The sequence below is a fragment of the Muscardinus avellanarius genome, assembly GCF_963383645.1.
Source record: "Muscardinus avellanarius genome assembly, chromosome: 13".
Classification (NCBI taxonomy): Eukaryota; Metazoa; Chordata; class Mammalia; order Rodentia; family Gliridae; genus Muscardinus; species Muscardinus avellanarius.
In genome coordinates, this window is record NC_137799.1 from 21,655,895 (window position 1) to 21,682,844 (window position 26,950).

Genomic DNA, 26,950 nt, shown 5'->3' on the forward strand with positions numbered 1-26,950 from the left:
CCGCAGGGAGGAAAGCAGAAGGAGCTGTTATGTTTTAAATGGTGAGGGTTCTACGCTGGGCGTGGTGGCGCACACTTGTAATCCCCGCACTTGGGAGGCAGAGACAGGAGGATCGCGCTGGTTCGGAGCCAGCCTCGCTGGCTTAAGAGACCCTGTTTCCAAATAAAAAAATATAAAATAGGTCTGGGAGTGTAGCCCGGAGGTAGAAGGGCTTCCAGGAACCCCAGTACCACCAAATAAAAAAAAAATGGTGGGGGTTCTTTTTCTTATTCAACAAAAGTTTGTTGAACAGAAAAATTAAAACTAACAGGCAGCTCAATGCAGCCTTAACAAATCTTTATTACAAGATCAGTAGGAAATAGAGAAGGGAAGGGAAAAGCGGCGTGCTGACCCGCATGCTGGAGAGCCCGAAAATGGAACCCTGGCTCCTTTTTAGGACCCCAACCTTTAAATAGATTTTGTATTCATATCTTTCTTATCAGTGTTACCAAGGCGATGGGCTAGTAACTTATTTCTTAAGCAAGTGGTGCCTCTTTGTCTCCGGACTGTGCACTTACTAAGTGCAGGGGTCAAGAATCTACCTGGCCCTTGACTCTATTGTACTGGGCAGTATTGGTTGCTCATCAACTAGGGTGCTTTGAAGCCTCACATGGAGTTTACCTTTCCTATACCCAGGCCAGGTCACAGAGGAGAGGAGGAAAACAGAGGCACTGATCGCCTCTATATATTTTTAAGGCTGAAGGCTGCAATTGACTCTGAGGCTTTTACTATAGGTTAATCATTAGAATGAAGGCAAAGAGAGAGGGGAGCTCTGCCTTGTAACAGCTGCCGCCCCCTCCCTGCCTGAGTGCCTGCACAGCACCCAGGCGCTGACTATATTTTACATTTTGGAAATTAATACCAAAGCAATTTTCCAATACTGGCACAGGGACCAACTCCCCTCTTTTCCCACACCGGCCACCCAGTGGAAGAAGGTTCTTTCTCATAAGGGGGTTCATCCAGTGAGTTCAACTGAATATCTTAAGTCTCGTTTCCAAAGTACAGAGCCAGACCCAGGGACAGAAGGGACTGGGCAGTTGGGGAGGGCTGCAGAGGCAGCTTGGTGAGGTGTCCTCTCTGGGGAAGCCAGATCTGTGGGGCCCCGGACTTGCAGAACGTCTGAGGAGAGAGGAGCTGGTCATCAACCCCATCCCTATCAGCAATGGCTTTTTACAGATTGGGAAACTGGGGCCCCAGCTGGGGAGGGGGCTGTGGGAGCCCTGGGAGAGGCCTCAGTGGGGCTCACAGCATCTCCAACCTCTATCCTGCATCCTCCCTGCGCATTCAAGAGATTGAGAGTGTGTGAACTTGCTTACCTGACGCTTACCAGGAGAGAGGAATTGTCACAATTCCCCAGCCATCTGTCAAATGCCCCTGTGTGCCAGGCATGGGCATGGGCTGGACAGACACCTGGGAGCTCCTGGCCCAGAAGGACTCAGAGCCCTCCCTGTGGGTACTCAGCTGGTGTGGCCAGAGCGCAGAGCCTCAGCTGGTGTGAGGGCTCATAGGACTAAAGGTGGGAGAGGCCGGGACACCTAAGCATAGCTCACCAACTGCTGCTTTCTTGAAAAATGACTCCTCAGCTTGAGGGCTCCCCTCCAGAGAAGGATGAGCAGTGAGCTGGACCCTTCCCCCTCTCCATCTCACTCTCCCCTTCCTGGGTGGTGAGGGGGGCGCAATCCAGGAGATCAGGGGCCTCCAGAGTGAGGAGCGGCCTTGCTCCAGGTCCACAGGGCTGGAGGGAGCCAGGGCTCCCCACTATGCTCTGAAAGCTCAGCTGAAGGCTCAGGGAACCCTGAGAAGGTGTCCTGCTCAGAGCCATCTGCAGAGAGCCTGGTTCCCGCTGGGATCCTGCTCCACAGACTGGGCCAGGCATGGGACCTTCGGAGCCTGAAACCAGGCTGAACACACACACAGCCAGGCTCCAGCGGAGGGCGGGTGGGCCCAGCATGGACCTGTAGGAAGGAGCCGTTCAGAGGTGCCAAGCCCAGGCCAAGGGGCAGCGGCCTTTCATTGCACCCTCTTTATACATGGCAACTGAGGCTGAGCCAGGTCTGCTCAGCATCCCGCAGCTGGCATGCTAGGCAATGGTGGGCCTTGACCCTCTGTCCGCTGATTCTCTCCCTGGGCCCTGGGATGGTATGTGACAGAGACGTGGGGAGCCGGCGGGTTGAGACCCATCGGGGCAGTCAGAGTGGCAGTAAGCAGTAATTGGTGCCGGTGTCCTGAGGAGTTCACAGCTAGGCCTTCAGCAACTTACCCAAGAGACCTCACCAGGTAGCACCAGACCTGGGGTTGGAACCTGAGCATCTGACCCCACCCAGAGCCCGCTCTTCACAAGACCTGCAGCATCTCAGCTAGAAGCTGACCAGGAGGGTCAGGGCCGAGGGACCTGGGGCTGGTGTCCTGGGCTAGACCAGGGTCCTTGGGGCTGGGAGGCATAGGGCGCTAGTTCTGGTGCTCTCAACACTGGCTCTGGCCAGAGTTTACCATTTTCTGCCCTGTTACCACTCCCCCACCCCCACCCCGCCCCTGTCCTTATATCTCAAGGGGATGTGGAAGGGTGACCAGAAATTACCCCAGAAGGAGTAAGGAGGATGACAGGAAACCACCTTCCCCAAAGCCCCTGGCAGGGTGGGGGAGGGGTGGGGCTCTGAGCCGCAAGGCTTGGGGAAGCCTCCCTCCTCTCTCCTCCCCCACCCCTCAACCCATTCATAAAGTCCATTAGCATTTTAAAGGCTGTGAGAAGCCCTGTCTGTGCCCAGAATACTCATTTGTTTAACCCAATGTTTTCCAAACTCACTGGTCCACCCTGTGCAGACTCCCCGAGATGGGTGACACAGTCTCAGTGAGCACCACAGAACGCCCTGGCTTATGAGCGGTGCCCTGGCCCCGGGGCGGGTCCAGCTGTGTCTGGAAGGACTGGCTGAGCAGCCCATCAGTTGCTACCACCTCTGCTTTGAGCTCCTCTTGGATCCCTCAGAGGGGCTCTAGGCTTCAGTTCCCATCCCAGCCTGGGATCCATCCTGTCCTGTGGCTTTCAGATGGGCCTGGGCTGTGGGCAGGTGGGCCAGGACGAGGGCTGCCTCTCCTGGGATTTGGGTCACTCCAGCAGGAGAGGGGTGCTGGTAGGCAAGCCCAGCAGGCGGGTCTGAGCAGATGGCCGAGGGGATTATTAGAATCCAGCTTTGTTCTCATCTGGCGGGGCTCAGCCTTCAAGAGGGCGAGGCTGTGTGCCAAGTCACAGTGGGAGTGGATTTTTCTGCCCTGGCTGGGACTGAAGAGCAGCTTAAGCTGGAGAGGCTGCTTGCCTGGGGACCAGGGAGCCCCCTCCCCAGGCCTGCCCTCAGCTGCCTTTGACCTTGGAGTGCAGGAGTCACTTGGGATAACCTGCCTGACACCCGGATGGGCCCCAGGCATCAAAGGAGTGTCCCTCTAAGAACCAGCTGCATGATAATCAAGTAAATAATGATGATGGAGACCTTGGAATGATGGGATATTTAAGATGGTGTCACCAGAGGAGGGCCCAGAAAGGAGAACCTTGACTCCGGACAAGTGGAGTCCTTGGCATACATGATGGAAAAGAATTTCAGCGCGTACCAAGTCAGAGATACAGACTTGTTGAGGAAAGCAGAGGCACACTCGGGGAGAATGTGCTGTCTCAAGAGAGAAATGGCTTTGGGGGCCAAGTAAGAAGTCCACACTCAAGGGAGAGTGTGAGCATCTCCAAAGTGAGAGGCTTTGGGATAAATCATGGAGAATGTGGGCTCTCTCCAGAGGGAAAGACAGCGGCCTGTTGGTCAGGGTGTTAATATTTATAGAGGGACAGTAGCCATGGGCAGGACTAGGGGGGAGTCAGGGCGGAGTTCCGTAATTGTGTGCCGATTTTTCTAGTGCGTACCCGTTGTCCTCGTGCTAGTTTGATAGGCCAGGGCGTCTCTCTCGCACACCGGGCTGTGGGCCACATTAAATTTGTCCTCGGATGCTGAAGGTCTGCTACCAGGGAGGGTCTCATTTGTTTACTTGGTGGTGCATTCATTCATCCATTCATTCATTCAAATAGCCATTTGTTGATATTTATTATCAATATAGTAATAATTACTGTTGGAAAAATTTTACTTTACTAAGAAATATTAACAATGATAATTACTTGTTATTATATAGTAATTATCATAATTACTTCATATCAAATATTACTAATAATTACTGTTAATAGTAAACAGCAGAGGCCTTGGGGTCCAATAGAGCAATATTATAGTTTAGTCCAAGGAACTTATTAGCTGGAGAGTGTTTTTGTTTTTGTTTTTGTTTTTGTTTTGGTGGTACTGAGGGTAGAACCCAGAGGCTTTCTACCTCTGGGCTATACTCCCAGACCTTTTTTATATTTTATTTGGAAACAGGGTCTCACTAAGTTGCTGAGAGCCTCACTAAGTAGCTGAGGCTGGCTTCGAACCCGTGCGATCCTCCTGTCTCGGCCTCCCAAGTGCAGGGATTAAAAACGTGGGCCACCACACCTGGCTAGCTGGAGAGTTTGAGTGACTTAACCTCTGAGTTTTTCTTTACTCTTCTGGAAAATGGGGGTGATGGTCCCTGACCTGCCTCCATTATAAGGAGACAGTGAGTGCCTATAAGCCCTCTCCCTGTGTCCGGGCTGCCCAAGGGTCCTGTGGAGGTAACATTCATCACTGGCAGGCGTGTCTGCTGGGCTCTCAGGTGGAGGACAGTGAGGTGTGGCATCTCAGGTGAGTCGGTTGCCCTGACCTGACGCTGCCCTGCCTCCCTCTGCTGCAGGTGCACCTGTACTCGGACCCGCCCCAGCCCAGCCACAGTTTCCACATGGGGATGGCGCCCCAGGGGACCAAGGTCCTGTCCTTCACCATCCCACATCTCCACTCCACAGAGTGGTGGTCCAGCCCCCCTGAGGACCCCCAGGCCCGTGAGGCCACAGGTACATCTTGGGGGCAGCGATGGTTATGGGCTTCTTATGCCTGGGATGCTGCTCTGGGAATGTGCTCCAGCTTGGAAGTGGCACTGGATTCAGGATGGGGAAGAAGGAAGCCGAGGCCACTCTCAGGCTTTGACTTGAAGAGGTCACGCACTGGGAGGGAGCATGTTCTCCATGAGCTGGAGAGGCCTGGGGGGGGGCGCCCTGGTTCCACTTGGCACCTTGGTGATTGTGGATGTATTGGGTAATGCACAGTCCTCGTTGGGCCCTTTGGAGCCATGCCTTCCATGAAGCATGACCCTCGTAGTCTCAGTCTCCACACTGTGTTACCCATGATGGGTAGGAGGCCACGGCTCTTGGAGGCCAGCGAGTGCTGGAGGTCACACAGCTGCAAAGGGGCAGGGTTGGGTCTTGAACCCACACCTTCCTGAGACAGGGCCCACTCTGTCCACTGGGACCCTGGGGCCTGGTGTGGCTCTGCTTCTCCCAGACGTGCATCCTGGGTGGACAGGGACCTGGTTCTCACCTGTAACTGGGGGCGGGGGGGTAGCACTCACCCAGCCACTGTGAAGATGACGTTTGTGGCTAGCTGTAACTTGTCGATGGATGTGGTGGGCTCAAGGCTGGGCCACCCCACGACTGTTCTTGGCCCTGATGCTCAGTGGCTGTGTATTTCAGGGAGGCCGCCAGCAGGAGGAGACCAGAGCCTCTCCTCACCCACCAGCGTGCCCGCCCCAGCATGGCTTCCAGAGAGCCGGGATGTCGCCACAGACCCACCCTGCACAGAGTGGACCGAGGTGCTGGCCTCTCAGGCCAGCCGGCTCCTGGCCAAGGTGAGTGGACCCCAGCCCAGCCCATAAGGCTTAACTTACCTGCAGGAAGTGGGGCCTCCACCCGTGTGGACAGCAGGCTCCCTGTGATACCGCTGGTCAGTCCCCATCCTCGTACCACTTTCACTCAGCCTCCAAAACCCAGTTCTCCCCCTGGCTTCAGCCCACACCGCTCCAGGCCCCACCTGCCACCCAGGACCAGGTTCACCCTCTTTTTCATCATTGCTTCCCATCAAAACCCCTGCAGAGCCAGGTGTGGTGGCACACACCAGGAATCCCAATACTTGGGAAATTGAGACAGGAGAATCACAGGTTTGAGGCCAGCCTCAGTAGCAGCCTAGCATGATCCTGTTTCAAAGTAAAAAAAAAAAAAAAAAAAAAAAAAAAGAGCCGGGCGTGATGGCACACACTTGTAATCCCAGCATTTGGGAGGCTGAGACAGGAGGATTGTGGTTTGGGGACAGCCTTAGCTACTTAGTGAGGCCCTTTGCAACAGTGAGACCCTCTTTCAAAATAAAAAATAAAAAGTAGGGCTGGGGATGTAGCTCAGACTTAGAATGCCCCTTGGTTCCATCCCAGTACCTCAAAAAAATAAAAATAAAAATAAAAAGTAAAAAATAAAAAAGGGCCGGGGGTGTAGCTTGGAGGTAGAACGCACCCGGGTTCAGTCCCTCGCACCCTCCAGTTGTGTTGGACAGGATCCTCCTGTCAGCCCCGGGGAGTCTCAGCTCCTGCTGGATCTGGAGGGGGACGGAGCCCCCACCCTGCCTTTTCTCCTTCAGGATAAATTGCTCCCCCCTTGGCTCATTTCATGATTGAAATCAGTTCTCCATTGCCTCTCACAGAGACTATTTTCAGCACACACGCTCCAGGTAACCGAATTGTTTGCAGGTCTTGCTATAAACACACCCTTGGTCTTGCTCTAGACATGCTTAGAGCAACTTATGAAAATACCTAACGTTTAACCACAGGCTGAAAACGGAAGTTAGGAAACTGGGGCGGAGAGGAAGTAAGGTTAGAGCAAAAGAGAGGAACGCAGGGTAAAGCGAGTAAACAAAGTGTGCTCTTGGGCCCCAGCACCTGACCAAGTCACACCACGGACACTGAGCTTCCTAACTCCCAGTGCAAACGTGGGCTCCATATCCATAAACAGACTCCTTCAGAGAAACACCATTGCTTCCTTTTCCTTCTCTTTCTTTTCTTTTCAGTCAGGTCACCAGGCTGAGCAGGAACCAGTGCTGCTGCACTGTCCGGCATGTGACCCCCTGGCTCCTGTGGCTGTTGTTGAGATTGTAACATGTGACAGGTCTGATGAAGACACTCTGAGAGTGCCCAAGCACAGACCAGACTTCAAAGTGGGAAAAAGAACACAGACTGTCTCCCTAGTAACTTTCCATATTGATTGCATGTCTCAGTGATATTTGAAATTAAATAACATTATTAAATTAATTTTATCTGCTTGCATTTTAATGCGACCCCTATAAAGTTTAAAAATTATATTATGTAGCTCATCTTACATTTCTATTTTATTACATAGATTATTTTAGTACAATTATGTACATTTCTGTAATATATCTCAACACTGATCCTTTCCTGAAGTGAACCCCAGATCGTACCTTGTGCTTTTTTATAAAATTTTTTCTGAAAATAATAAATGCACAGAGTATGTCTAGACCCTTATACAGTGCAAAGGGTATATTCAGTGAGGAGCACATCTCCTCCCTCCTATACAGAGAAAGCATATAGATTATAGGCCATTTGATATAAGGGCTTCAACATCCTCAGATTTTGATACCCATCGAAGGGGGAGAAGGATCCTGAAACCAATCTCCCACTCCTACTAAGGATAACTGTAAAAGAAAATGTATTCACTTTCTCCTTTTTTATTTCTTATGTATTCTATATAGATGACAGCATACTATTTAGTACTTTAGCTTCGTGCCAAAGAATAGCCCTTGGAGGGTGTCTTCCTCCTCTTGGTGGCTGCACGCTAGTCCATGGACAGGCAGTCGGGCCCTTTCCTGTCTGTGCCCCCAGCTGAGCTGCAGTGAACATGGCTCACAGGTCTTTGTGCACAGGAGTGCGTGTGCTTTGTGTCTGTAATTCCTGAAAGTTCCACTGGGGCTTTTCCCAAGGCCGTCCTACTTGAGAGCAGCTATAGAGTCTCTTTCCAGCGCCCATCTCTCTGCTTGGTGGAAACCCCACATCCTGAGGCCAGACCCAGTTCTTCATGCAAAAGCAAGACTGTGGCTGGGTGCAGGAGTCTGCAACACCCAGGCAGGTGTGTGTTCATGACACATTTCCCTCCTCTCCCAATGTCCAGGTGGAATCCTTCGAGGGACTGATGCAGATGGGACGGCTTTCACCCCAGGACCAACTCAAGGTACTGCTGGATTCAGGAGATATCCACGGAGCCCCCAGACAACCCCTGTCCCCATGGCTGAGCCCCTGGAGCCTCTGCAAGCCAGAGAGAGTCCCAGACTCAATATCTTCTCTTAGAGCAAACAGCTCTGATCACTGTGCCACGGTGGTTACCACCTTTTGAGCCATGGGTAATCATGCCAGGCACTGCGGGAAACCCTCGACATACATTACTTCATTTACCATCATAAAAACACACGAGGCAGTTATAACCATGATCCCATTTAGCCTCGTGGAGGTGAAGCCCAGATAAGTGACCCAGAGGCCACCAGTAGAAGGCAGCCACGGCTTCGGGATGGAGCCAGGCCTGCCGAACTCCAAGTCCGGGTCAGTGGCCGTGCTATGCTGTTCCCACCGGTCACCCACCTGGCAGTCACCAGCAGAGGGCCCTGATCTTTTACCCCCTTTTTTTTCTATTATAATTGTAGTTGCCAAATGTTTGAAAACGAGGGCAAATAGAAGGGAGGAGACCTTTACTCTAACCATGTAGTTCATTTCCTTTTGGACTTTGGAGTTTTAGGTGATGACTATCATGTATTTACAACTTTAATTCTTTTTTCTTTTTCTGGTGGTACTGGGGTTTCTGGAAACCCTTCTACTTCTGGGCTACACTCCCAGACCTATTTTTTTTTTTATATTTTTATTTGGAAACAGGGTCTCTTAAGCCAGCACGGCTGGCTTCAAACCTGCATGATCCTACTGTCTCTGCCTCCAAAGCGCCACCACGCCCGGCCTACAACTTTAATTCTTGCCACAGCGCGGCACTCAATGTTGGGATTGTGGGGCCAAGGCAGGGACTCTTGGCACGTGGCAGAATTGGAAGACCCAAGAAGGATTGGGAAGCCCCAGGGAGAGGCAGCTGCCAGTGCCACCCCCTCTCCCAGATCTGTCTCCTCCGGCTCTGGGATTCCTCATGGGTCCGTCCTATGGGGCAGACCCAATGGGAAGCCAGCGGGTGGGGACCCACCTGAGGCTCAATGCACAGGGCAGGGTGAGCAGAGGAGCAAAGGCAGGGCCTGGAGGACCTGCAGGACCCTTGGGGTGTAGAGATACCACAGCAGCCGGTCAAGGTGGTACACTTCTACAATCCCATTACTTGAGAGGCCAAGACAGGGGGATGGCAGATTTGAAGTCAGCCTCAGCTCCTGTGGCTTGGGCCATGTATTAGCTATGAACACGTTTACTACAAAGACCTGGCATAATTATTAGGACAGTGAGCTCTGCAGCCAGAGGGCCTGGGTTCAAAGCCTGGTTGTATGACTCGCTCTCACTACATGATATTTACCAAGTGAACCGCTCTGTGCCTCAGTCGCATCCTGTGTAAGTGAAGATGAGAAAGTATCCCTCGCATTAGGATTATTTTGGAGATGAAATGAAGAAACGCAGAGTGTTTTAGCACAGATTCCGGTGCTCCGGAAGTGTCGGTCACCCTGAACTGTAGTGTGCTGTGGCATTACCACCTGTCTTGATAGCTATAAGGACTTGGGGAGAGACGGGCTCATTTTCTGGGAAACCAATAGTTTTGCAAACTGAGACTGAAGACCCAGGGTTTAGACCAGTGTTTGGTTCTCAGGTAATAGATTCTTATGGGGACATAATGGTAATATATTTTATGCCACAACTTTTGAGGTTGGTACTTCGGGGTTGTTTGGGTCTACCAGGAAGGGCTAGTGCCCTTTGGGTGGTACCCAGGCTCTAATTCATGCCTCCGCCTCCAGAGGTCCCTGGACCCAGCCCCTGTCTCCCAGGGACTGACTCCCACTGTGTCTGCAGGACAGAACCCGTGGCACTGGGCTGTCCACATTCCTGGCCTGTATGCTTTCAGGGCTTTCAGCGGCTGAAGGCAGCTCACAGGGCCCTGGAGGAGGAGTACCTGCAGGCCTGCAGCGAGCCACACCTGGCCCCACACCTAGCTGGCTCCCAGGGGACACCTGGGAAATTTGATCCCACCAGGTATGGGCTGGGGAGGCAAGCCTGGGAGGGCAGGTGGGGCACCCCCCAGGAGGGGGGGGAGACACTTGATCCTCCTAATTCATGCACCAGGGACACAGGAGAAGTCCTGCCCCAATTAGTAACATCCAGATGGTGGAGCACTGGAACGCTGAGATTTGTGATCCTTTTGTTGTACTGCCTGAGAGGGCACCTTGGATAAGAGCTGAAGCCCTTTGCTGGACAGTAGGGAATCTGAGGCCAAGCAAGGCGGGCTTTACTTAAGGCCCCACAGCCTGGGGATGGCAGAGGGGACCCAGGCTCCGGCCTCCTGATTCCCAGTGGAATCTTCTTTCATACTATTTATTCCAAGCTCTTAGTATCATCTAAATGATGATATAAGTGGACCCTGAATGAGCATCCCCGGGGGGCTCTGCTCTGACATGTGGCTTCCGGGACCAGCTGGCTCTGGCTGCCGCCCTGGACGGCTGGTGCTGATGCCTCCCCATTCCAGGGAGCTGGAGGCAGAGATATACCACCTGGGAGTTCGCCTGGAAGAACTAAAAGACCACGTGGACCAGACCCAGCAAGAGCCTGAGCCGTCGAGGTCGGACCCGGCTCTGGACGGTGCCCCAGCCGCGCCCTTATCCCAGCAGCCAATGTACCTGCCCACTCCTTCTGGACAAGTCCCCACACCAGCCGCCCAGATCCCCTACCCGGAGGTACTGCTTAGCCTGGCCATGCTGGGCTGCTCTTTCTTTCTTTCACTGCACCTTGGTTCATTTCTCCGCTGACTACTGATGAAGTGTGAGCCATAAGCCAAGAACCATGACATGCTTGAGTGGGGGTGGGGAGGTGAAGAAGGTGACCTCTACCCTCAAGGGGTTTTCTGAATAAATGAGCAGTTGTTGAGGTATCACCTTGTTCTGTGCCCGCAAAAGGAGAATTGTGGGCTTCTGTGAGAGTAAAAAACAGGGCGATATGACTGCCTTGGAGTTGAGGGCAGGGGGAGACCAAGAACTTGTCCCTGAAGAAGGCATGTTTAAATGAGAGCCAAGGATGAGAAGGAATTACTCAGTGCAGAGGAGTCGTCCAGTGGGGCAGGCAGCCGATGCCAAGACCCTGTGGCCAGCGCATGGGGAGGGGGCCGGAGGCTGAGACATGTCTGGAGGGGCAGGCCCCATCGAGAGCTTGGGCACCTGATCTTCCACAGAGATTTGTCTGCTGAGGGTTGGGGTAGGAGGAGGACCCATGTTAGCAGGCAGGGCTGGTGAGCTGGACCCCGGGGGGACATCTGGCCAGCTCAGTGATCTGGGGAGATCTCGCACACAATGAACTGCCCAGAGGATAGAGTGCACCTCCTGCGTGAACAGGGAGACCCGAGCGCAGCATCTTGAGGCCCCCAGGCCCCTTCAGTGAAGGGTTTGAGGGGTTAAGTCAGCCGGACTAGAGTGGAGGGGTATGAGGACAGGGGCCTCTGGCAGGAAATCTGGGTTCAAATCTGCCCCTCACTTTCTGCATGCCTTTGGGCAAATCTTCCAAGCCTCAGTGACCTGTCGGTCAGATGGCACTCTGGACTCCTGAATTCATTCAGAAGTGATGTCCATGCGCTACCTGCAGGTACTAGGTGCTCAATCCATGGTGGCCAGTGTTGACGATCACATGGTCCAGTCCAACACTGTGTGTGCACACGAGAGGGTGGTGGTTGGTGAGGCTAATGCATCTCTTCGGGGTGGGTAGGGCTCAGAAGTGGCGTCTAACCTCCGCCTCACTCTCTGGCCCAGCCCGCCGCCGGTGCCTGCCCCCTGTACGTGAGTGTGGATACAGACGCAGAGGTGGAGATGAGCCCCGGTGGCAGTGAGGCGGAGGACAGGCCACCAGGCCTCCCAGCGCTGCTCAGGCACAAGGAGCTGCGGGTGGAGCAGGACTTCCACGGCCTCCTGGAGCGGTGAGCGGCCACCTGGAGGGAGGACCACGGGCTGCAGATGGGCTATCTGGCCACAGGCTGCCTCTCCACTGTCCTAATGGGCAGAGGTCACGACCCACGGTGCATTCTCTACAGGTACCTCAGTGTGAAGTCCCTTCCGGAGGCCTTGAGGGTGGAGGAGCAGGAGAAGGACTGTACTCTGGAAGCTGACGGGCCAGCCTCAGCTCCAGGAAACGCACAAGCCACCAAGGTTTTTCGGAGGCAGTACCCAGCTCAGGCCGAGAAAAATCCCGGTGCCTCTCTCCAGTAAGTCACCGAGCCTCCCCAACTTGCTGCGCAGCCTTCTGTGAACTACAGGGCGCAGCTTTTCGGGGTGAGCTAGAGCGCTCCGCACAGGGCCCGGCCCGCCCCGTCTCCACAGTGTGGAGCTGAGACGCCGCGGGTGCCTCGGGTCTCGGTCTGGGGCAGGACAGGTGCGTGCTAAGCAGCACTGAGGTCTCCGTGAGTGCCGCTGTGCCTTCAACACCTCGCCATCTTCCTTTGGAGGAAGAGATGCACAGAGACAGAGGCAGCACGAGCCAGCCTCAGCCCAGAGCCTCGGGCAGGCAGGGGCGCCTACCCAGAATGAGTTCCCCATGTTTCTTCCATTTATCTTCAACGTTCGTTTCTGTGTGTAACTGAAGGGCTGGTCTCTGTGTTTAATAGGGGCATGGAGTCTCTGAGCCGATGGGAGTCTGGGAGCGGCCGAGTGGGGAGAACGGGGCGCAGACTGCTGAACTCTGGGGAATGCTGCTTCCTCTCGTTTGTTCCCAGTTTTTCTTCTGTCGTGTGTTGGGTGGGTTCTGTTGGCATCCTCATCTTCCAGTTTAAAAAAAAAAAAAAAGGAAGGTAGAAACAGGAGGAGCACCCAGGGGCGTCTGGGTGCAGAGCTTGTTTCTGGCCAGCCGGACTCCTGTTAGGGCTCAGGGATGGCACATTTCTTCCTTGCCAGGGAGGATGAAGAGCAGTTGGCGCCCTTGAAGCCGCCAGGCTTCCAGACTTCCAAGGCCAGAGACAGGTACGCGCCAGGCCTGGGCGAGGCGGAGGCAGCTCGTGCAGGGCCCGACGTGCCCCCTCACCGTGCGTCCCACCAGAGCAGCCTGACCAGCCTGGACGGAAGTGGCCTCTCTGAGCACCTTCCACGGAAGGCCCCGTGCCACGCTGGCGGGCCCCACCCGGAGGTAAGCCTGCTCAGGGCTGGCTCAGAGGCGCAGGGCCAGCTGGGCTGGTGACACGTGCCTGTAATGTGAGGTCTTGGGAGGCTGAGACAGGAGGGCCAAAGTCTGAGGCCAGTCTCAGCAACTTGGTGAGATCTTCAGCAACTGAACAAGACCGGTTTCACAATAAATAATGAAAAACTAAATAAAAGGGCTGGGGGTGTAGCTTGGAGGTAGAATGCCTCTGGGTTCATCCCCAGTACAAAAGATGAAGAAAGAAGAGGAAGAACAAGTGGAGATGAAGAAGAACTCTTGTCTCTTTTTCTCTGACCCTGTGTATCTCGGCCAGGACTAGTTCTTTTTTTTTTCTTTTTGGTCCTGGGGTGGAACCCAGGGGCTTTTCTACCTCCAGACCTATTTTATATTTTATTGGGAAACAGGGTCTCACTAAGTTGCTGAGAGCCTCAGTAAGTGGCTGAGGCTGGCTTCGAACCTGTGCGATCCTTCTGTCTCAGCCTCCCAAGCGCTGGGATTACAATTGTGCGCCACCATGCCCAACAGGACTAGTTATTGATTCTACATTTGCACCATTAGTGCAGTGATTTTTTTCAGTGTTTCCTGGGGTTTCAGACCACTTTGGAAATGTGACGTACGTGACAGGTCCTGTCTCAGAATAATGCATGGGCGCACACACTTGTGTGGTCCCGAGGAGCCCGTGGTTAGGGACTGGGACAGGACCAGGAGCACCGAGCCGGGCGAGTGCTGCTCTCCATGTTCTCAGTGCCTCCCGCTAAGCCCGGCGCGCAGGATGTGCGCATGTGTTCAGTTGGGCCTGAGCATTTCTGCAGTCCGATGAGACATGGCGTTCTGGCCCATACCAGGAGTGAGGATTTCCTCTTCTCTTTCTGTTCCTCGTTGGCCACGGGGCCTCTCCCGGGGCCTCCCCCAGGGAGGCTGGACTTGCTGGTGTCCTCTCAAGGTGTGGAGTTTTGTGTTGGGGCTCAGGGACCCTCGCACCCTGGGCCTGGCTACTGGGATCCCTGGGGCCTCTGAGCCACTGAATGTGGGGTGCAGCCAAGACCAGGGGGGCTTTCTGCTTCTGGGCACATTCCTTCAACTTAAAGAGACGCTGCCTCTTCCAGGAGCCCTGGATGGCATCCCCAGAGACAGACAGTGGCTTCGTGGGCTCGGAAACCAGCAGAGCGTCCCCCTTCACCCACACCCCAGAGCACCGGCTCGCCCACATCAGGTATCCGCATGTCACCCACCTGGGATCGCCTAGGAGCTGCCCAGGACAGAGGCGGATGGTCTGGGCATTCACTGGCTCCCATTTCATTCCCCAACAGCGGTCCCATCTTATCACTAGAAGGAAACAGAGCCTAGAGAGGGAAGGTTACTCGCCCAGGGTCACTCAGCATCACTCAGTCAGTTAGTGAGACCAGGAAATTAATATTTGCTGAGCAAATGACACCTGAATGGGTGAAGGCATAAAACTACAGGGAGGGCTGGGTGAGGGCATCGGAGGTCAGGAGCCGAGGGCACTCAGGTGGCAACTTGGGAAGAGACTCTTCCAGAACCCAAGGAAAGGGACTGGGCAGGGGGTGTGGGTGCAGGGCGGGGTGATGGCCACCATATAGACTGGTGACTTCCAAGGTGGGACGCAGGCCCCTCGGAGGCCAACTGGACAGCCCAAGGGTGCACACACACAGAGGATTAGAAATTATTTTACGCTTTCTAAAGGATAAGTGTAACTTTATGATTTCCCATGAAAAAGACGGCAGGCATGCTGGTGCATAGTTGATCAGGATAAGGACACATATTATGGGTTTGAACTTAGAAGCATCAACCCACCATAGGCTCCAAGTCCCAGAATTTGGGAGCTCGTTGGTTTAGCATGTGGACGGACTTGGGTGCCACAGCCTGAGGCCCCTCTTTCTTTGTGACCCCGTGTGTCCCCCATGGCCCCCTAGCAATCCAGGAACACAAGGCCAGGGCTTTGCAGCACCTAAGCCTCGTGATGGAGCCTCCCACCCCAAGGCCAGGGCCCCCCTGACCCCCAGAAGAGCTTCAGAGCCCAGCACACCCCGGAGCCGAGCCCAGAAGCACCTGTCCAGCCCAAGCAGCACTTCCCGGCAGAGGATGGCCAGCTCCCACCTGGAGCACGCACCGGCGGCTGAGCGGGGTGAGTAGATGGATCTGGGGGTGATCACGGCCTGGGGATGGTGGACTGCATGGACTGAAAAACCAAACAAAATATCATGCGGGGTCACTGTTGGAAAATTCAAAATTACAGATAGGGTGGACAAAAGGGAAAGAAATAAAAAGTACCTGTGAACTATTTTCCATGCTGATATAGAGGTGTTTATTTACATATACTTAAAACAGAAATGGGATCCTGTTCTACGCGCGTCTTTGACAACCTCCTTTTTCCACGCATGTTATACCATAAACTCGTTCCATAGCTGTGAAATCTAGGTACGATTCCGTTTTTACCTTTAGAAAACACATAGAAACTTGTTACACAGGAGAGATTGGTGCGTTTCCAGCGTGAATGCCAACTCAGTCACTCAGCAGAATCAGAAGCCCAGGACCAGCCCTGCCAGCCGCTGCCCCAGACACAACCACCGTGGTCATTTCTCAGACCTTGATTAGCTTTGCTGCTTTTTAAGGCTCCTCACTTTGAAAACAGATGTTTCTAACTGAACCTTTTATTTGGAGAGAACTGAAGATTCACATGAGATAATATCTCATAGAGATAATAAACATGCAGAGATCTGCTGTGCCTTTCTCTGTTCCCCCAGTGATAATATGTTAGGCAGTTGTAGCAGGGTCATGGCCGGCTGCTGACATTGTCACACTCGAGATTCACACACCACACGGATCCCCCGGAGCCCTCAGGAGCCACCCGCCCCACACCACACCCCGCGGCTCCCAGCAGCTGCTCGTCTCTTCTCACTTTACAGTTCTGTTGTTTGGAGACCGTCTTTTAAATGGAATCATATATGCGTTAATTTAGGGGGGTTGGCTTTTTCACTTGGCCACCTTCTCTGGAGATTCTCTTAGGTTGGTCCTCTCTATATCACTGCAATAGTATTCCAAGGGGCCCCCGTGTCCATGTCTGGGACAGGGCAGTGGGTGTCAGCCGCCGGCCACCCATCCCTTTGAGAGGTTAGAGTGTTCCGTGCTCCTCCCTGAAGCACGCACATATGGAGGGGTGACTAATTTCAGAGGGACGTGGACACCTGCAGCCAGTCCCGGGACCCGTGTAGGATGGTGACAGTCTGGGGCCCGAGGGGAAGAGCAGTTCATTCTTGGGGGCTTCTCAAAGCCTTGATTCTGCTGGCATGTTGGGGTTGGGGGTGTTCCACTTAGAAGCAGCCCAGCCAGATCTTCTATTGGTTTTGAGGTCAGTGTCTCTCGCTGCAGTGGGAGCTTCAGTTTGGAGCCTCAGCTCTGCACCCCCACAAGGTGAAGCTTCCAGCATCCTCTGTACTGGCTCATTCTGGCCTCCTTCTCTCTGCCTCCCTAGCGCCCCCAGGCTCAGAGTTCGAGGGACGAAAGCGCAGCTCTCAACGGCTCCTCCCCAGCAGAACCTTCAGTCCACCCCGCACCCCGGCCACGGCCACGGCGGCTGCCTCTCTGCCTCACGGACCTCCAGAGACCACCCCCAACCTGCCTCTCAGCAGGACAGAGCGAGAGTAAGTTGGAAACCTGGGCGGTGTGGCTTCCAGCTTCTGGTGGCTGGGAGAGGGGCGTGGCACTCCACCTGGCCCCCAGGTTCAGGCGCTTTTGCTGGGGTCCAGCAAACCCCGCTCGGAGCTGTTTCTGTGGGACCTTACTGGTGTCAACTCCGAGGACAATTCTGTAGCCAGCGTGACCTAGAGGTTCACCTGTGTGGTACCAAGACTTGCCTGCCTCTGAGCTCTCTCCTCAAGACAGCTCCAGACTCGCGGGGCCCATTCCTACAGTGGCTCATTCATCATAGAAACTAAGAAGCAACTGCACCTTTGTCCCCCTCTCTCTCAGCAGTTTTTCCACGCTTGCTTGCTTGGGTGGGAGGGGGAGAGTAGATTGCTCTGCACTCTGGCCTTTCCTGAGGTGCTCTTGGTGTGCGCCCAATGGGGCATCCCTCTTCGATGCTCTGGGGAGATGCCCCGCAGCTGCCCCCAGGCATATGCAGCCTTGTTGCCCATTTGCAAGTTCAGGTCAGCAGCTTTGGTGGCTGGTCTGTGTTGACTGGTTAGCCCCGAGTCTCCTGCACATGAGTATATTCAACCACAGCTTTGCCAGGCCCTGGGAATGCCACGGTGGACCAGGCACTGCCCTTGGCCTTGGCAGGTCCCTCATCCTGTGGGATGGACAGAGGCACAGGCAGTCGTTCCCCGGCATGATCAGCAAAGTGATGGCAGAGGCCCAAAGGCCTGCGGGGACACTGGGCTCAGGGGTGTGGGGAGGGATGCGGCGACTCGGCTGAGATATAAAGGAAGATACGGTATGTCTGGCCGAGGATCAACTGTGCAAGGCCTGGCGGTGAGAGTGCCTGTCGCGTCATCACCTCGGGAGAGACTAGGGTGCTGGAGCGTGAGGCGTGGGGGTTGAGCAGTGGACGTGGGCAGCAGGCGGGAACCGGGAGAACTGCAGGGCCCAAGCATGGTGCTTAGCCGCCCAGGCGGGCCCCACCCAGAGAATGCGTTCCCTGGCCATTCTGGGAATGCTGAAGGCTCTTGCTGCTGAAGGCTCTTGCTAAGGACGGCAAGAGAGAGCCAAGCAAGGCTGTGGATGGGAGTGTGTTTTAGAAAGAGGTCTGTGGCTGCCACAAGGGTGAGAACAGGCCGAGAGGGTATCCAGAAGGCTGCCTTGCCAGGTGGGGAGATAGCACGTGGGGAGGGAAAGGAGGCATGCCTCCCAGAAGAGAGGTTTCAGTAGTGAGCCCAACAGGACTCAGGGGGGTTCAAGGAAAAAGCATCTGGAAGGACTCCGACTTCTGGCTGCCGGGCAGCTGGATGCGGATGCCTCAGGCAGGGATAGGGAGTCAGTCTCCAGGGCAAGATTGGGACCCAGGGACCAAAGAGTTAAATCAGGAATCCGGAGAGCTGAGGGAGGGGCAGTGACACCCAGGTGGGTGCCAAGTCCTAGCCTAGCGAGCCTCTGTGGACAGGGAGCCAGAACTCGGCCTCCAGGGGTTAAGGAGTGGCAGAGCCCTCGCCAGCGCCCTCATGGTATGCCTTGGAAACCCCAACAAGCATCTCCCTGGGGATTGCCAGGGAAACCCTCTCCTGTTGTGCACGCACTTCACTGGGACATAGTGCCGGGGGAGAGAGGGAGGCGCCCTCTTGTATACTCACAGAGACCCATATTTGCGGGAGGTGGTAGCAGGAGACACTCACGTGTGAGTCAAGCCACCCTGAGGGGAGCCCCCAGCCTGGAAACCACCCACAGAGTGGGTGTAGAGCCTGTACCAGACCCGACGATGGCGGCGCCCGGCCCAGGCTCCCTCGCCATGCCGTGTGTAGGGGTCTCCATGTGGGGCATCCGGGAGGGGTCATCTGCCACGGAGCCAACAAGGCCGCAGGACAGGGCCTCGCCATGCAGGGTCGGTGGGAGAGAAACAGGCATCCTGGCAGCTCCGGGTGATGCCTTGTGGACCAGAGGTGGGGCTGTGTCTGGGGTCCCGCAGGGTGGTGCCAGCACCCGGCCTCTCCCAGCCTGAGCACAGTCCTCTCCCAGATCAGCCTGCCGGGCAGCACTCTGGCACCTCTCTCCTTGTCTATGCTCCGCGTGCAGCGCTGTGCTCCTGCTTGAAGCCCGGATCTGGTTCAGTAGTTCTGAGCTCCTGGCAGGTGTGAGGGTGCATGGGGTTAGGAGATGGGGAGAGTCTGGGTCCTGCTGCCAGTGGCTGGGGGCTGGGGAGACAGAAGCATGCTCTGCGGGAGGAAGGGGAGAGGAGGAAGGAAGGAAGGAAGGATGGATGGAAGGAAGGAAGGAAAGGTGAATACACAAGGAGTGGAGAGGTGAATGACAGAAGGAAAGTTTTGGGGAAATCCAGGGGGGAGCAGTGATGCAAGGGTAAGAGGGGAGCAGGCCTGGCCATGTAGAGATGCGGGCCAGAGGACAGGCCAGGTTGGGGTGGGGCACATGGGGACTTCAAAGGGGGCCTTCGGCCAGTGTGTCCTCTTCACTGTCTGAGAATGCGCCCTGGTGTTTCCAGGCAGCTGCTCCCACACTGCACTGTTAACTAGTAGGAGGGTTAATCTCAAAGGAGAGTTCCTCTTTGCTCACAGAATGCATAGGGGTGTGAACTCAGGAAAATGTCAAGATGTCAAGCCAGGCATGGTGGCGCACTCTTGTAATCCCAGCATTTGGGAGGCTGAGACAGGAGGATCCCGGTTCAAAGGACAGCCTCAGCTACTTAGTGAGGCCTTTTGCAATTCAGTGAGACCCTGTTTCAAAATAAAGAATAGAAAATAGGGCTGGGAGTGTAGCTTGGAGGTAGAATGCCCCTGGGTTCCATCCCCAGAACTACAGAAAGAAAGAAAGAAAGAAAGAAAGAAAGAAAGAAAGAAAGAAAGAAAGAAAGAAAGAAAGAAAGAAAGAAAGAAAGAAGAAATGAAGGAAGAAGGAGAAGGGAGGGAAGGAGGGAGGGAGGATGGAAAGAAAGAAAGAAAGAAAGAAAGAAAGAAAGAAAGAAAAAGAAAGAAAGAAGTGAATCAAGATACGTAACAAGAACAGTGGATGCAAGTTGTCAGGTGGTGCCTATAATTCCAGTACTTGGGAGGCTGAGACAGGAGGATCACAGATTCGAAACCAGCTTCAGCAACTTAGGCCCTTCACAACTTACTGAGCCCCTGTTTCAAAATTTATTAAAAAAAATAAATAGGGCTGAAGATTAATTCAGAAATAGAATGTCTCTGGGTTCAATCTCTAGTACTACAAGAATGAAAGAAGGAAAGGAAGGGAAGGAGGGAAGGAAGAAGAAAATGAAGAAGAGAAGGAAAAGGAAAAGAGGAGAAGGAGGAGGACGGGAGGAAAGAAGAAAAGAAAGAAGGATGGAAGGAAGGGAAAGTGGATGCACAGAAGGTTCTGGAAACATTTGACTGAAGAGCCAGCCCCGAGGTCCCTGGAAGGGCCCGAGGCCGCAGCATCCACAGCACTCAGGTCCCTGCAGGTCCGGTCCTTGCACATCTGTTCTTTGTTTCTGTCTCCGCCCCCACCCCAGCCAGGCCATCCGAGAGCTACAAGCCGAGGTGTCCCGTCTCCGTCTGCGGCTGGAGGACAGCCTGCACCGGCCATCCCAGGCCAGCCCGGCCCACCCAGAGTCCGCCTTTGACCGCCCTGCCCGGACACGGGACCAGCCAGCAGATTCCTCAGCCACCTGGAGCTCCCACTGTGGCAGGTGGGTGACCCCCAAGCTCCCACCCCTGTGCCGTGGTGGCAGCTGCAGGAGACAGACAGGACTGGCCTCTGGCTCTCCCTAGATGCAGCCACTTCCTTCTGCCCCTCGGTCACTCCGTCCTTCATCACGGCTGCCAGTTTTCACTGCGTGCATCTGATGCATAAAAGGATGTCTAAACTTCCAAGTCAGTTACCAAGCGCGATGCAGCGCGCATCCCCGATCCTTCTCCGACCGAGGAGCAGGATGTTTTGCATTGCTCGCTTTCTTACCCGCCCATTTGCTGGATATTCATTTGTGAAAATGACTTCTAGAATCAGCTCACTTCTTCTGAGTGTTTCTATAGCGGGCAATGGGTTAAGAGTTTTGAATCCATCATGAACATCTCACGAATCCTTCTAATAATCCTCTGACTTCATTGCTTTTTTTTTTTTTTTTTCCAGTACTGGGGATGAAACCCAGGAGCATTCTACCTCTGAGCTATACCTCCAGCCCTATTTTTATTATTATTATTATTTTTTTTTTTAAACACAGTCTCACTAAGTTGCACAGGTCCTCACTAAGTAGCTGAGGCTGTCCAGGTACATTCTACCTCTGAGCTACACCCCCAGCCCTATTTTTTATTCCTTTTTTGGAACAGGGTCTCACTAATTTGCAGAGGGCCTCACTAAGTAGCTGAGGCTGTCCACAAACCTGCCATACTCCTGTCTCAACCTCCCAAGTACTGGGATTACAAGCATGTGCCACCACGCACCAGCTTGCTCTTTTTATTCCTATTTATTTCTGTGTGTTTGGGGGTAGTGTCCTAGAGATAGAATCCAGGAGGATTCTACCTCTAAGCTATACCCCAAAGCTCTAGTTTTGAATTTTTTCTAAACAGGGGTCTCTTTGAGTTGCTGAGACTTATCTCAAACCTGTGATCCTCCTGTCTCATTTCCCTCCCCCAAGTTCCAGTTTTACAGGCATGCACCACTACACCCAGCTTCTTCTTATCCCCATCTGACAGACGGGGAATCTGAGGGCCAGAGAGGCCCAGACCCACCTTCCGTGAAGTCTGGCCCGAGTCTTTGGTGGGAACATCCCCACTGCCCTCTTCTCTTTGTGTTGCAAGCATTTCTCCAAGCTGGCCCTTTTCTTGGGCCACCCATAACGCCATACAAAACCTCACCCAGTGACATCATCTCTCTTCCTTGTTGTCAGTAAATCCACAGAGAGACTGTCCGGGGAGCCTGAGGGTGTTGAGCAGTCTGTGTCCTCAGGAAGGCGGCGAGCCAGGGCCGCCTCAGTGCCTCGGGAGGTGCCCCGACTGTCCCTGAGTAAGTGACCGCCAGCCAAGGCCGATTGATGGAATCCACTGTCCAGGCATGTGGTAGTCAGGGCTCAGAGAGCATGTGTGCCTGTGTGCGTGCATGCATGTGTGCATGTCTCAGCTACCATAGTGCAGGTTTGTGTACCTGGCGTCAGCTGTGTGCAAGTGTCTGAAAGTGTCTGAAGGCTTTGCAGGCATCATCTCGCTGAACCTGCGCCACATGGCCCACGCAGTTGGCATTCTGCAGAAAGGTCACTGGAGCCCCAGGAGCACAGGGGCCTTGTAGGAACCTGGAGCTAACCATGCCGTGACAGTGGCGGCCGTCTCCTGGGGTTGCTGCCAAGATGGGTGACATCGCCCACATGGTGTGCCTAAACTGGCTTAGCACAGGGCCCAGGTTCTGCCTGTGTGGGCTGCTGTTCCCAGGTGGCAGATCAGAGATTCAAACTCGGACATTGCCCAGAACCTGGACTTGAGGCGCACTCCCCTCCAGCTGTGGAAAACAAACCCTTTTCCTCTAAAACCCTTTCCTTTCCACCCCAGGTTCAGAATCAGAGCTGCCCTCCCCTCGACTGTCATCTGAGAAGAATGGGACCACACAGGACAGTCCCCAGGCAGCTCGGGAAGGAACTAGAGCTGCAGCAGGCAGAAACAGACGGCCAGAGAGGGTCTCCTTCCGGGGCCAGTACACAGGTGAGGCCAGTACTCCAGGACAGTCTCCTCTGCCATGGCCAGCCTTTCCACCATCTCCCTAGGGGGCCATTTGAATCTCATCTCCAATATGTTCTGTGATAGATGCATCAGGGGGCGTGTCTTCTTCTGCCCAGGGGGCGTGGCCTCTGAGCTGGTACCTAGGGGCAGGGCCTCTGTGGAGCCTACCCAGGGACATGGCCTCTGTGGCTCCACTATCCAGGGGGCGTGGCCTCTGTGGATCCAATGCTAGGGGCGTGGCCTCTGCTGATCTGATGCCTGCCCATTCATTCACTGATTAAACAAAGGACTGCTGGATGTCTCCCCTTAGCCAGGACTGCTGTGTTCCTGGAAGCCTATTTGGCTTGGCCAACAGATGATAAAAAGAGCTCCGGCTCTGCACAGACCAGGCACCATTGTGAACGCTGAATGTTCCAGGGTTTGCATCGGGCTTCTCTTCAGATTCTGATGGCCAGGGCCTCCATTTCTCATGAAATGGCCACCTGGCGCCAAGTGTGATCTGCGATGACTCCTAGTAGCACTTCCAAGTGCTTAGCCTTAAAAAATAATTCCCAGCTGGGCATGGTGGCAAATGCCTGTGATCCCAGTACTTAGGAAGCTGACACAGGTGGGTTGCAGGTTTGAGGCCAGGCTCAGCAACTTAGACCCTGTTTCAAAATTAAAAAAATATATATAGCCAGGCGTGGTGGCGGACACTTGTAATCCCAGTACTTGGGAGGCTGAAACAGGAGGATCGTACAGGTTTGAAGCCAGCCTCAGCCACTTAGTGAGGCTCTCAACAACTTAGTGAGACCCTGTTTCCAAATAAAATATAAAATAGGCCTGGGAGTAGAGTCCAGAGTTAGAAGGCCCCTGGGTTCTGCCCCCAGTACCACAAAAAAATAAAAAAGGGCCTGGGGTAGAGCTCAGAGGTAGAATCCCTGAGTTCAGTTCCCACTACCATAAAGAAAAAAAACATTCCCACCTTCAGGAATGGCTCTGCCCAGCAGAGACGATTACAATAAACAGTTACAGTAAGTGCCACTTGTCTGTCACTGGCCCTCGGTGCAAGGGAGGCACCATGCCCAGCCTGCACTGCTGAGTGCTGGGCACCGGGCTCATCTCTGCCCTGCTGGGCACCGTGAGGGATACAACAGGGACCTAGCAGCTGCGAGGGAGGGCAGTGGGCAGGCTGGGCCGCCGAGCACCACGGTGCCCAAGCTGAGCCGCAGCACACACACATAAAAGCAGGGACGTCAGCACCTCCATGGCGACCCCAGGTGAGCTTCAGGGTCTTCCTCAAGAGTCAGGGAAAGACAAAGCAGGAGATGGGAGAGTCCCAGGGCCCGTCCAGCTGCCCACTGGCATCGAGAGCTTTCCCTGCCAATCCCTGGGGGGAGACCTCACCCATTGGGTCCTCCCAGCAAACCCAGAAATGATGTCCTGACCGCGTCCTCTGACAGCCACTCAGAGCCCAGGGACAAGCACCACTGAGCCCTCACTGGACCCATAAGATCCAGACCAACAGCTGGGGTCGGGGACAGTGTGAACACAATAAATCCCACTCCGTGTGGGTGTGTCCACCGCCCTGTGCGGTGAGAGTGAGGCAGCTGCTTCTAAGATCTGAGAGGGAGCAAGGAGGGCCGGGAGAGAGCTTACAGTGACGATCGATGTCTTTTATGTGGGATTGTGTCCATGCCTGTGTGAACACATGTGTGTACATCCATGACCTGCATGTGCTCCTGTGCACATGTGAGAGACAGGCAGGGGCAACTATAAAACCACTGGTAGGAAGAGGAGCGAGATCCTTAAAGCCTTGTTCCTGCAGCGCTACATCCGCACAGGGCTCAGGCCGACTGTCCTGGTTTCTTCCCTAGGCCAGGAGTACCGCGTCCCGTCCCCCAAGGCTGACCGAGGAGGCAGCAGCACGGCCTCCTGTCTCCACTGCCAGCCCGCCAGGACTCAGGATGCAGGTAAGGGACAGTACCTGGGGCAGAGAGGCTGCAGTCCCTGGCTGTCAGGAGAGTGTGTAGCTGGCTCAGCTGTAGCTGGCTCAGCAGGGCTCCTACCACAGACTGGGTGGAGGGACTCTTCTGGGCTCCTCAGCCCTGCTAGGTTCCTGCCATTGCACTGGTGTGCCAGGGGCTGCTGCCTGAAGCTGCCCTGTGATTTGAAAAGCCCCCAACGGGCCCCCATGGGCGCGCATGGCCACAGGGAAGCTGGCAGTGTAATTGTGTCTTCTCCCCCATCTTGCCTACACCCCTCATCCTTTCCTCTGAACCCCAGTGATGAGTGATGGGGATGCAGGGAGAATCTGGGAACTGGTTCTGGTCCCAGTTCTGCCTCTGGCTTGATGTGTGCTCTTAGGCCGGTCCCTTCACTTCTCTGACCCTTGGGCTCCATATCCAAACGAGAGGGGTGGAGGAGATGGTCTCTGAGGCCTTTTCCAGCCACAACAGTGACAGTGATGGAACTGCCATTTATCAAGCCCCTACTGTTTAGAGGAAATCCTGCTCTTACGTGTACAACCTACCTGAATCCTCCCCCTAACACGAAGTTAGTTTTACTATCATGTCCATTTTGAGTCTCCTGAAACTGATGATCAGGGAGGCTAAGGAACTTGTCCAAGGGGACAGACCTTACATGCGGCAGAGCCAGGATTTTTGAACCCAGGTTTTTATGGTTCCACAACCCTGGCTCTTTATCACCTGTCTCTACCTTTGCTGGGGTCCTGATGGGCGTCTCCATCCATCCATCCATCCATCCATTCATTCACTCAGCACCTACCCATTCTGGACCTTGGGCTGTATCCCAAGGAGCCAATGAGGAAGCAGTGGTCGGAGCTAAGATGGGGCGCACACAGCGGGGTGTCGGGAGGCTCCCCAGAGGTGCAGACTGGCCCCGATGGACTTGTGAGAGAAGCGGGCTGGCCTTGGAGCTCACTCAGATGTGGCATTGGGGATTCTCGTGGGAAAAGAAGAGTGGTGCCCAGGCCCCTTCCCTTTGGCCTCTGCTGACCTGACTCCCTGGGGACAGTGCTGCCCGCATCCACGCAGGGATGGGGCTGTCTCACTGGGGCCTGGGAACAGATGGTAGCCATTTCCCACTCTGAGACTGCTTCCTTATGGAGCCTCAGTGGCCCTGGCTGTAAGGTGGGGGATGGGCTGTGGGGTCTGATAAGGTGATGTCTGAAGGCCCGACAGAGTGCCTGGCTCCTGGACTCTGGCCCCTCGTTATCCTAGACACTGTCCCCCAGTTGGGCATGGTGGCCTCCTCTGCAGTGGCTCCCAAGGGAAGATGGGTGCTATGGGGCCTATGGGGTCTCCAGGCTTGATGGATCAGACTTGATCCTCTCCCGACCTCTCTTGCAGATAGCGCTGGCACCAGGGACCCCCTGGGACTGTCCGCCACGGATGCCCGCCAATGTCCCCTGTGTGGTCGAGCAGGGTCCACCACAGCGGGAGATGGTCCCGGCTCAGCCACCTCTGGTACGGAAAGTGCTCAGTGTCCTCGTTCAGCTGACCCCAGCTCTGCAGGACTGCGAGAGGCATTGCTCTCCAGCGGGGGACCCTTCCCCCGGGGTGGGAAGCCAGGAAGGATCCAGTACTGGAGCGCAGGGCGGGCTGGCAGACCTGCCATTCTCAGCCGATATACTCAGGTAGTCAGACTGTCTATCCCATCCCACAGGGGCAGAGAAGGCCACTGCGAGGAGACACACACCTGCGACTTCCAGCCCCAGACAGAGGAGCAAGCGGGCAGGCTCACCGGCGCGGCCGCCTGCCGGGCTGTGGTACCTGGCGGCTGCACCCCCAGCGCCAGCCCCGCCACCCTTGGCCTACATCTCCCCGGTTCCCATCATGCCTTACCCGCCAGCCACTGTGTAAGTCTCTTCCCAACCCCCAAAGCCTGTCTAAATCACTGAAAATCTCAGCTTGTATATCCCTGTTGGGTGGCTGAACATCCAGACATGGGTGCCGCTCCGGTGACTTATCCTGCTTGGATGTACAGCACAAGCCTGATGCTCTTGTAGTCACTTGGCAACCCCGCACGTACTTGCCGTGTAGCAGGGAGGGTGCTCGGCCCTAGAGCCCAGCAGCGAAGGAACCTAGCAAGGGGGCCCTGCCCCTGGAAGCTTCCTGGAGCCCTAGAATTCTATTTTCCCTTTTCTTGTGACCAAGCAAGTTGTGAAGAATCATTTTTTTTTTAGAAAGTTTTTTGTTGTTGTTGTTTTGGTGGTACTAGGGGTGGAACCCAGAGGCTTTCTAACTTCGGGT

The 26,950-nt window shown here is 54.7% G+C and overlaps 1 protein-coding gene across 1 annotated transcript in view; it reads left to right on the plus strand.

Moving 5' to 3' along the window:
• Positions 1–26,950, plus strand: part of AKNA (AT-hook transcription factor) — a gene marked incomplete at both ends in the record, with an annotated part of 36,684 nt that overhangs the window by 6,710 nt on the left and 3,024 nt on the right. Inside the window, 17 exons of the mRNA XM_080708905.1 lie at positions 4,831–4,987; positions 5,663–5,817; positions 8,138–8,197; positions 10,061–10,188; positions 10,679–10,886; positions 11,949–12,112; positions 12,227–12,397; positions 13,083–13,311; positions 14,430–14,536; positions 15,258–15,469; positions 16,817–16,985; positions 20,504–20,680; positions 21,878–21,993; positions 22,530–22,679; positions 24,554–24,649; positions 26,048–26,164; positions 26,364–26,556. Of these exons, the coding sequence (XP_080565031.1) occupies positions 4,831–4,987; positions 5,663–5,817; positions 8,138–8,197; positions 10,061–10,188; positions 10,679–10,886; positions 11,949–12,112; positions 12,227–12,397; positions 13,083–13,311; positions 14,430–14,536; positions 15,258–15,469; positions 16,817–16,985; positions 20,504–20,680; positions 21,878–21,993; positions 22,530–22,679; positions 24,554–24,649; positions 26,048–26,164; positions 26,364–26,556 (2,609 nt within the window). The remainder of the gene's footprint in view (positions 1–4,830; positions 4,988–5,662; positions 5,818–8,137; positions 8,198–10,060; positions 10,189–10,678; positions 10,887–11,948; positions 12,113–12,226; positions 12,398–13,082; positions 13,312–14,429; positions 14,537–15,257; positions 15,470–16,816; positions 16,986–20,503; positions 20,681–21,877; positions 21,994–22,529; positions 22,680–24,553; positions 24,650–26,047; positions 26,165–26,363; positions 26,557–26,950) is intronic.